We start from the raw sequence: 11,474 nt of genomic DNA on the forward strand, positions 1-11,474 counted from the left end.
ACAAATAGAGTTTTTTAAATATTTTTTTCATCTTTCTGGTATTTTATCTTACTTTGGAACGCGAATATTGAAACCCCCGGTATACGTATATTTATATGTGATTATATGTGAATACGTTTATTATGTGTGTATTATTTTTAACTTTTTTTTTTGTTAAACATTTATTATTTGAGACTTTTTTTATTAGGAAATAAATTTTGTTTTGAATGGCACTGAAGTTTTTTTTWAAAAAATTATAAGTAAATTTTTAGGTATATTTTTAGTTTTTCTGCTTTTTTGCATATTTTGCTTAAATATTAAGCTTATTTTTGTCCTTTTGTGGGCCAAAAAGTCCGAATTCTAGTAATATTCTATGATTAACTAGTCGAGCAACCTGAAAATACAAAGACTTCCTCTTACTGTCCTCGTTTCACAATCCCACTCTTAAACCTTTTTTACTTTTTAACATTTTTTTTTTAATATCTCACGAAAATTTATTTGTGAATAAAATTGTATACAAATCTCGATAAAAAGTTTTATTTCTGTCTCGAGAAAAAGTTTGAACAGAAATGAAACCCTTTCCGCCTCGCTCTGTAATCCCATGATTAATTAGGCGAGCAACCTGGCGAATACAAAGACTTCCTCTTCGAGCCCAACGTGCAGCAATTCGCCAACGGTTCGTTAAACTTCCTCCACATATCAAAAGACAACGAAGGGCAATACCTCTGCGAGGCAAAAAACAACATCGGAGCCGGCGTCAGCAAGGTCATTTTCCTCAAAGTTAACGGTAAACCCCCCAACATTTTTTTGAAACTTTGTTAACAATTGGGTCCAGCCCCCGCGCATTTCCTGCAGAAAGCGAAGCAACTGCAGGTGGTGAAGGGCGAGCAGGCCCACTTGCAGTGCTCTGCCCTCGGCGACACCCCCATGGAGATCACCTGGAAGCTGGGGGGCCAACACATATCCAACGACGGCGACCAGCGGTATTCCGTGAGGGCGCAGCAGCTCGCCGAAGGAATGGTCTCCGAGTTGAGCATCGAGAGGACCATCAGACAGGACACGGGGATTTTCACGTGTTCGGCGAGCAACGCCTATGGGAGCGATGACATGAATATTCAACTCATTGTCCAGGAGATTCCAGAGCCGCCGAGGAACGTCAGGGTAATGGACCAGTTATCCAGATCGATCGGGATATCTTGGACGCAGCCGTATGCCGGAAATAGCCCCATCACTAACTACATTGTCCAGTACAAACCGGGATCAGGTAATTACACCCCTTTTGCTATTATCGTCGAGATGATAAACATCSCTAATGGACCAGGCTCAAATGACGGGTTTGGGGATGATTACGAGAGGGATGAGGGGCATAACCGGAAATACATCTTGTCTAGTTTGCGATTTTTAACTTTTCGGTATTTTTTTTTCATGGGAGCGTCAAAATATTTTTTCAGTTATCAAGCATAGTGGAATTTTAAAAACAAACAAAAATACATTTTTTTTAGTTTGAAATTAAGATTCAAATTTGCATTTTTCATAATTGTTACATCTAAAAATAGCACTAATAAAGAAAATAAAAGTATGCAATGACGTACTCGGACGCACGCCACTGGTAAAAGTAATTGCCCGAAAAAAGCGTTTTTAAAAGTTCACTATTTCTGTAAAATTTTGTGAAAATAACTCGGAGAAATGAATGGATTTTAAATTTTATCTAGAAACTTTATCACCCTGTATATCCATAACGAAGCTTTTTAGGACTATCCTTTATTGGATATGTAAAATATGTGATTGCAATTTTTTGCAATATTAAGAAAACACCCTGTATTAACGTGCTTTTTTCCTGTTTACCAACTTGAACCCTAGTTTTACAAATAATAAAAAAGATTTGAGTGAAAACACAATAAATTACATAAAGTCACGCCAACTTAAGCAAATGCAATATGTACAAGGTGTTAAAAAAGATTGTAAAATATTTCAAAAAGTAATAGTATGGACCAAAACAAACAAAAAAGTTTTAAAAAACATGGGTCCGCAAAGTGACGGTTTCGGAGATATCGAAGATTATTCGTTTTTTGAAACATTTATTTGCAATCTGTTCAAACAAAAATGGAAGCTTCTAGTAAAAATTCGAGGAGCTGTTAACTTGAAAAAAATGTGTACAATGAATTCCAATTCCAAAAAAATTCCACCGTAATTCCASTAATTCCAAAAAATTCCACCAAAATTCCAGTAATTCCAACAATCCAACGTAATTGCATTTTTTTTCAGATTAATTAAAATACATACAGGGTGTCCCAGCGAGTTGAAAAAGTCCATAAGTGACCTTTAAATAATACAATTTTAAAAAAATGTGTAGATCATTGRTAGATACTAGTCTAAAATTATTTTCAACTAAACTGCGTGTCTCAAAACTAAGTTACAATACAAATTTGTGTTTTTTTAAACATCATATGTTTTTTAGCGTGTTTGGATGTACATTTTTATGACAATGTTTTAAAGATAAACTTTCATTGGTCGATTTTGCTTAGTTTTAAAAATAAGACGATATTTTGACGAAAACATGCACTTTTTAAAAATTTATCACACAAAAACTATGACAACTAGAAATTTTTTTTTCTGCCGTAAAGAAGAAGGTACAAACTATAAGGTTGTAACATTTTTTTTAGTGTGTTTCATTTGCAAAGATAAAAAAATGAAGGCATTTGGTAAAAGTNCATGACAGTAGTTGTCAAACTAATCACTGTTTCATTAATAGTCATAAACTGCAGTTTTTCAGAAACAATTATCATTTGTTCTATCCAGAGTCGGCATGAATATGATTCTAGTTTATCTATCCTAATCACTAACCAACTAAAAACGTTGTAATTTTTTAAAGGGTGAACAAATTAGAGAAAATTATTCAATTTTTCAAAATTTGTAATCGAGTTCGTATCGGAATATGTATTATTGATTGCATCTTACAGGCGCAGGCCTCGTAAAATTACGTAGAACACCCTGTATAAAGATTTTTGTCATTATTGATGTGATTAAATTTGTTCTGAATGACATTAATGACACTTTTTGTGTGAATTCGCCTTTAAATTAAAGATGCATTTACAACCTACTTGATGCACATTAATAAATATAAAAAAGAGTTAAGTTTATACAAGAAATGACAAACAAACCGGTGACAAAAACCTGAAATGATGTCTCTTTCTCAAATTGTCGAATTTAAGTTTCAGTTTTGATGGAACAAAAAGCGTGACAGTTTTAATTAATTAAATACAAAATTACAAACCTTATTTTATTTCCACACTAGATTTATGTTTATACAAAATAATTTCAACGACAAAAGCCACAAAACTGCAAGACAGTCCAATATAAAGGACATAAATTCCCATTGAGACATTTTCAAGTGCCAAATTTTTCGACTGAATCTTCTCATTCGACTTCAAAGCACTTGCAATTTTATAATTGACGATTCTTCTAAAATAAGCCGTGAAACCACTCGAATGCATCCGACTCACGACTTGGGTAATTCGATCATGTTCAATAACTTAAAAAAATTAAATGGAACACCCTATTTATTGTTTTTGCATTTAAAAGTTTATTTAATTTTTTTGGGTGTTTATAACCAATAACTAAAAAGATATTTAACGTTAAACTTAAAAAAAATAATGATTATTGTTTCAGTAGCCAAAAAGTGCACAGTTGCACAAGAGATGGAAAAAATATCACTTAATAATCACATTTGTGTTAAACTGAATCTATTATTCTTTATTTTTACAATAAAATAATTCGAATTTCAGTATTTATAACGACTTTTACAATCTCTGGATAAATCAACGGATAAGTGATCCGTGGAAGAATTACTATGGTTTACATAGTATCAACAATGCTCAGATATTGATAGGCATTGTTGCTACAATTAATATTGATTGTTAAATAACTTTTCATTTATCAATTCTGGACATTAAAAGTTTATTTTTTTAGATAGGCAATTTATCAATCTATTAGATGCAAAAATAAAAAATGGGGTGTTCCATTAAAATTTTTTAAGTTATTTAACTTTCAACAAACTTTTTAATTTATAATCTTTACAAATGCAAAACACAAAAAAATTGCTACAGCTTTAAATTGTGTACTTCCTTCTTTGGAGAAGTAAAAAAAATTGTTCTAGCTGTCTTAGTTTTTGTGTAATAAATTCAAAAAACGTGCGTGTTTTCGTCAAAAAAAAAAACGTCTTATTTTTAAAACTAAGCAAAATCGACTAATAAAAGGTTAAAAAAACATTGTTTTAAAAGGCTACATCTAAAAATGCAAAGAAACATACGGTGATTCGTTTAAAAAAACACAAGTTTGTATGAGACATGCTGTAAGGTTAAAAATAATTTTAGGTGATGCACTAGATTAGTATCTATCAATGTTCTAAACATTTTTTTAAATTTTACAATTTAAAGCTTTTTCAACTCACCCTGTATTTTTTAGTTGGTTTTTATTTGATATTGAGATAAAAATTGTGCAATTTTTTTAGATTTTCAATAATTGCTCCATCTAAAAATAACACTAATAAAAATTTAATAGCCGTCTTAAACGGATATACCCTACTTTTTCACACAGAGGTTTAAAAAAAAACGCAGTCTGTCTTAGAGATTTTAGTACAAGCTTGTTTCGGACTTAATTCTTTTATTTTTATCATTCTAAACTATAAATAATAACATAAAAAATAAAGAATAATAAAAAAAATCAAAAAACTATTATTGTCTTCAATATAAAAATTTCCAATTGTGATTTTATTGGTTCATTTGCATACAAATTTTAAACATTCACGTTACAGATGAAACTAGTTAAAAAAGTAATTTCATATTGCAAAATAGATTTTCTAACATTTTTCCGCTAAAATAATTTCATTTTTTGAGTTCTGTGAAATTTTTTATACCTACTTAGGTAAATTTTTTGTAGTTGTTTTTGACTTTAGTTTTCCTAAAACACTATATACCAGGTAAACAGAAAATATGAAACCAAACGTTTTTTGCTTACTAGTAGTCTAATGATAAAGTACTATAAAAATGAGACATTTTCAAGAATATTTTTGTTGTTATGTGCTGCAAAATTTGTATTTTTTTTAAATTGCAACCCACTATAAAACCTTTTTTTTACGAAGACTATAATATAAGGATTACAACTAAATACATCTCTACATTTTATTCAATTCAAACAAAACTTTATAATCACATTTTTAGCACTTCAATGTTTATTGATTCTTATATTTTAAAGCAAATGAAAAAAGACGCTCAGTTCCATACTTTTTGTTCATTTTGTATAAACATTAATCTTCTTCAATGCAAAAACTGACAAAAATAAATACAAAAAACACAATTAGAGTTGAAAGAAAATCATTTTTACCAACTATTTATTAAATATTGCAAACGCGTTTCATATTTAATAAATGAGACAAACACGAAAATTCAAGTTTGCAACAACTAGTTTCCAGTTTCCTCACATAACTAGCTCAATATTTCAGCTATTGTGTCTATTTCAAATATGGTGTTAGTTGTTTCGTAGCGAAGTTGGCCTGAACACACCTGAATTATAATGGAAACTGAAATAAATTTCCAGAAGCGTGTTTCAGCTCTCAAAAAGAAGATATAACAAGCATAGATCCAGAATAGTAACAACTTATTTAAGATTTTGGAAAATTCAAATCTTTTTTTTGAAAACTTTATGACAAAATCTTAGTCCACTTCAATTTAGACCCGCATTTGAGGTTCATTTGTAGATCTGTTGTCTAAAAGGACACAGATCGAAATACCCGAAACTTGCGATAAGATTAAAAAAAGGAGAGTAAAACTCACTCATAAAAAATAATCAAATAACAAAATAAAATGTGATATTAAAGTAAAATGAGAAAAAGCGCGTTTTCGGGTTGTTTCTGACACAAAACGCCCTAAAACTGATTATTTGCAGAAGCGTGGCCCAACCAGCCGGCGAAAGTAACAGTTCCAGGCTCGCAAATCACCACCACTTTGCAAAACCTGCGCCCCTCGCAAGTATATCATCTCCGGATTTTAGCGGAAAACCGCTTGGGTTTAAGCGATCCGAGCCAAGTAGTCCAAGTGAGCACCCTGGAAGAAGGTAATTTAATCCCAGCACGAATCCAATTACCAATTATCCGCACGTTTGACCAAGAAACACACACATCCCTGTTAATCCCTCCAAATAATTGTCGTCGAAATGATTTATTGCGCGAGGTGATCAAAAAATAAATACTTTTGCGGAGGGATTGACCCGGGAGAGCAAACATCATTTGCTTTGATTTAATCAACCGAACCAAACCGATTAAATCTTAATTTAGTGCCGAGCGGGGCTCCTGTTGATATAAGAGCCGAGGCGAAGAGTTCAACTGAATTGGTGGTCACTTGGGAACCCCCGAACCGGGAAACTTGGAATGGTAATCTCTTAGGGTATCACGTGGGGTACCAGGAAGTTTCAACGGAAGATTCCAACAATGTCGCGCAGTCGTACACGTTTAAGAGTGTGGAGGTGCGGCCCCATTATGGGGGCGAAGCGGTGCTGCAAGGACTGTCCAAGTACACCACCTATGGGATCATAGTGCAGGTATTGTTTTTTTTTAATGTTAAACAGTGTTAATTTTAATCCATGGTAATTTTAATAAAGAGTTAGCAGTTGAAATTTTGAAAACATGACCATAAATTTTTAACAGAAACCAAAAGTTATCAAATTTGTAGCTCTAGAGATAGCTTTTACAAATTTTTTTACCAAAATTTTTACTTGGTCATTTCACTAACTTCACTAACTTAATGTATTTTGACGTGAATAACTTCTATGGTGCGGCAATGTCGGAATATTTGATATGTCAATATAAAAAATAATTTTAGTCTCTGAATTTGTTCTAAAAATTTAACAAAAAATTTGCCAAATGATATATTATATAGAGTGTTCCATTTTTATCGTTACAAATTGATACAGGTGATAGAAAATAGAAAAATACTGTGTATACTGAAGAGAGCAACACATTTTTGAATAAATTTTTCTCAATATTTCAGAAAGCATTTTAGATAAATTTACAAAATTTGGTGCAGTTGATAACCTTTATACACCTACACCAATTCGAAGATTAAAATGTTGTTGATTTTTCTAATCAGGGGAGTCGTAAACTATAGGGTAAAAAGTACCGATCAATAGTACAATAAAATCCTAAATTCTATAGTTTCTCCTAAAAAAAAGATCTCTTGCGTTGTTTCGATACAATTTACCGTTTTAAACAAAATTAATTTGAAATTTTTGTTTCGGACCGTAAACAGAATTAAAATTATTTTTTTACCTCTCCAGTTTAGGAACTCCTGATTAAAAACTTGATTCAATATTTGATCCTTGAATCTTTGTAGATTATCAACTGTAACAAATTTTGTATTTTTTTATAATTGTTTTTGAAATATGGGAAAAAAAACCCACTAAAAACCCTTTCAAGAGGTGCAGCTCCCTTATAGAGGGTGATTCAAAAGTGTCGAACCAACTCTCGAATGATGATAGAAGACTTTCTGATAAGCATAAAAATAAATTCAGATTTAATTTTCAAGCCTTTTTTTGAAAAAAAAAAACAGAAGTGTCAAATATAATATACAGACATAATAAAAGACATTAAAAAATGCCAAGAAAAATAAGGTATCAGCAACATAAAAAAAATTACAAAAATTCTATACAAGGTGATTCTTTTAGGGCCGACATTAGAAACTTTTTAATTTCTAATGCAGATAGGAATTTGAAATTTTGTACACAACCYAAATCGACCAGTCTGAGTTCAACTAAATTATTTTCAAAATGGCTGAACTTTCGAAACTGCGAGAAATTGGCGCCARCTTTGAAATTTTAAGTGGTAACCACTTATTTTTATTGTATTTTTGAATTGTCCTCTTTAAACTGAGTAAACTGTACCTTGTTGTTAGTACTTATCTGTCATAGTTTTTGACATATGTCAATTTTTTGATCAAAATTTTCATTTGCWGGGGTTTATTCAAAACATCACAGCTCTTGAACCCTTTGCGATAAGTGAATATTTTTTTGCATTTAATAACCAAAGGTTTGAAGAGTTTTCTAGAATCTTTAAAATTGTCAACTGTCAAATTTCAAGGCTAGTATGATTTTTTGAAAATGAAACAGCTATAACTCAGTTTTTTCAAATGAAATGACTTTATTTTCTCAACRGCAATCAAAAGTACATCAATTTGCAGAAGGAMTTTTATCAACATGTCCTGCACCTATCTCTTGCACTTTTTGACATAATCACGAAAAACATGTTTTTGTTTTTATTTTTATAATTAATCACGTAGGTTTTGGAAAAATACAATAAAAATATGCCATAATTAATACAAATGTTCGATATGTTTACCATTTTCAAACAGTCCAAAACTCGATGGTGAACTAATTGAGTGGCTTTCATTATTTCATTTGGTTGAAAATTATTAAATATCGCCTTAATCCTTGCCCCAATTCTTTGTAATTCCGAATTGGTGTTGTGTAGACAAAATCTTTAATACGTATTGATCATTTTCCAAAGCCTACGTGATTAACTATAAAAACAAAAAACAAAAACACTTTTTCACTTTTTTAGGACATGTTGATAAAAGTCGTTCTACAAATCGATGTACTTTCGATTGCCGTTGAAAAAATAGGATCAATTATAGGGTGTTAATTATCATTTTCAAAAAAACATATTAGACAGTTGACAATTTTGAAAATTTTAGAAAACTCTTCGAACCTTTGGTTATCGAATGCAAGAAAAATTATTCACTTATCGCAAACGGTTCAAGAGCTGTGATGTTTTTAATAAACCTGTGCAAATGATAATTTTGAGCAAAAAAATGACATATGTCATAAACTATGACAGATAAGTACTAACAACTACATTTTACTCAGTTTGGAGAGGAGAATTCAAAATTGCAATAAAAATAAGTGGTTACCATTTAAAATTTCAAAGTTGGCGCTAATTTCTCGGAAGTTCAGCCATTTTGAAAATAATTTAATTGAACTCAGACTGGTTGATTTGGGTTGTGTACAAAATTACAATTTCCTGTCTGCATTAGAAAATAAAAAGTTTCTAATGTAGGCCCTAAAAGAGTCACCTTGTGATAAGATGCTAACAATTTTTTCCAAAAATTTTGACCTGGTGGTTTCTGTTTAAAAAAAACAGACTTTACGAAAGTTTCCCTGTTATCCAGTAATTTATCAGCGTTGGTTTGTGTTACTTATAGGCTTACAACAGTCGGGGCTCGGGGCCCGCCAGCGACCCCGTAACCGCCCGAACTCTGGAAGACGCCCCAAGTTTGCCCCCACAGAACGTGCAGTGTTCGGTATTAAGTGCTCAAAGTTTACACATATCATGGGAACCGCCGTTGCCGGAAGGCCGAAACGGAATTATCCAAGGATATAAAGTTACTTATCACTCGGCCGGCGAATGGTTCGGTAGGGAATCCCCCGATTTTCGTACACCCGGGGAAAAAACTATTCACCAATCTAACTTTCCGCTCACACTGCGTTTTGTTGCAATAGTGTTTCCGACTAACTAGTTGGGGAGCWGGTAATACAGGGTGCGCCAGRACTCGCGCCCCAGAGAAAATTTTCAAGTAAGGTAAGATACCAGGAACATGAAAAAAATGTTTAAAAAATTCTATCTGKCAAAAAAATTTGAYATTTATTWWTTGACATTTGACATTTTTTATATCTATTTAATGATAMTGATGATCTTGTATATGTTTTTTTACAATTATATAGTAAAGGGACAAAAATTTTGCCAATAAAAGCCACAAATAACATTGAACAGAGTTACAATTTAGGATACAGCTTCCTTGTTTTCTTTTTTAATAGCCTATACCAAAAAAACTTGGAAAATTATTTTTCCAACAGAAATAAATTGAGTCAAAATGCAAACTTTAAACCTTCATAACTTAGAAATTTTTATAGATAATTTTTTTTTTWAATTTTTTCCATGTTCCTGGTATCTTACCTTATATGGCATTTTTCTCTGGGGCGCGAGTTTTGGCGCACCCTGTATGTCGAAAGACCCTTATTTAGGAATTGGTCCGGATACACGTTTCTTCAAAACGGTCTTTTTCTGAAAATTTCTTCAATGAGTATAGATTATTAAATGGTGATTCTGATTACTAAGCAAATTTTAGAGAAAAAAATGCATGCCCATGTACTTTATTACCTTAACAAAATTTTTGTGATTTACTTTTAATTTTATTAACAAATAGCTAGTTCCTTCTGTTTTTTTATATTTATTTTTATTATTTACTTTTACTTATTTACTTTTTACTTTTTTACTTTTATTACTTACGCTAACACTGCAAAAGAAAAACATTTTTTAAATTAATTTTAAAAGTTCATTATTTTCACTCACTGGAAAGAAAATGTAATTTTTCTCTTGATTTTGAGTTTGTAATAACTAATAACACTATAGTCTACAAACAATAATCAAATTATTATTTATATGTTAACTTACCTTTAATTAAACAAAAATAATTGTTAAATTTTTCCATCACGTCACACTTTTTTTGTTACAGACTATAATTTTCCAGCGTTCTGCCTCCGATTTAAAATTTATTTTATAAATTTATTGTTATAAAAAAAAACTGATCCAAAAAGTATAGTAGAACCGAGTAAAATAACTCATTTTTAACTTGTTCTTTGGCGGTTTTTGTATTTTTGTTAATTACATATTTCTTAAACGTAACGTGGTGGACTTTTTTAAATAGTTTCAGTTGAACTCAGTGCCTCAAAATCTATAAGAAATTAACTTTCAGCTAAGGTATAAAAATCGTGTAAAGTAGTGTAATTTTTTTTCTGCGTTTTAAATTCCATCACATCGATGGAATTGACGGAAAATTAACTTTCCTTTCCACTTTCCACAGATTTGCTCGTTTCAGATAAAGCAAAAACAACCCTTGCTGTTAACGTGTTACTTTATCTACTCAAAAGAGTTTTTAAAGAAATAGTTTAACATCTGCTGTAGAAAAAAAGTATTTCCTTTACTTTTAGGGCGTAAAATCAAAGGTAAAAATTTGTTTTCTGTTGACTGGCTAGTATAAAATGTATTATTAAGTTCAGTTCAAATTCTGGCATTTAAAACTAGTTCTACAATTTTGATTTTTGAAAGCTGTAGATAAAGAACCTTAAAAGTCAAGTCAAGCTAAAATGTTTTTTCTTTGCAGTCTTGGCGTAAAATCAAAGGTAAAAATTGTTTTCTTCTTGTAAACTCAATCCGGGAACATACTGTATACTTGCAAAATACATATCTTAAATAAATTTATGTATTTGTAATTTAATAATTGGAGCAAGCTTGTTTATTAAAATCAAGTAATTTTCACAAAAAGACATTTTTCGGGTCCGGAGCAACTTCCTAAATAAGGGTTTTTCGAGATTTTACCTGCTCTCCAACTAGTTAGTCTGAAACGCTATTGCGACAAACAGGGGCGGATCCAGGAATTAATTTTGGGGGG

The 11,474-nt window shown here is 31.2% G+C and overlaps 1 protein-coding gene across 1 annotated transcript in view; it reads left to right on the forward strand.

Annotated features, from left to right (window-relative positions):
- Positions 1–11,474, forward strand: part of LOC123011737 (Down syndrome cell adhesion molecule-like protein Dscam2) — a 197,288-nt gene that overhangs the window by 155,049 nt on the left and 30,765 nt on the right. The window contains exons 11-15 of the mRNA XM_044409329.1: positions 593–766; positions 815–1,243; positions 5,923–6,090; positions 6,311–6,573; positions 9,228–9,438. Of these exons, the coding sequence (XP_044265264.1) occupies positions 593–766; positions 815–1,243; positions 5,923–6,090; positions 6,311–6,573; positions 9,228–9,438 (1,245 nt within the window). The remainder of the gene's footprint in view (positions 1–592; positions 767–814; positions 1,244–5,922; positions 6,091–6,310; positions 6,574–9,227; positions 9,439–11,474) is intronic.

The sequence above is a fragment of the Tribolium madens genome, unplaced genomic scaffold (genome assembly GCF_015345945.1).
Source record: "Tribolium madens isolate multiple individuals breed KSU strain unplaced genomic scaffold, Tmad_KSU_1.1 Scaffold_91;HRSCAF=231;Tcas5.2_LG7, whole genome shotgun sequence".
Classification (NCBI taxonomy): domain Eukaryota; kingdom Metazoa; phylum Arthropoda; class Insecta; order Coleoptera; family Tenebrionidae; genus Tribolium; species Tribolium madens.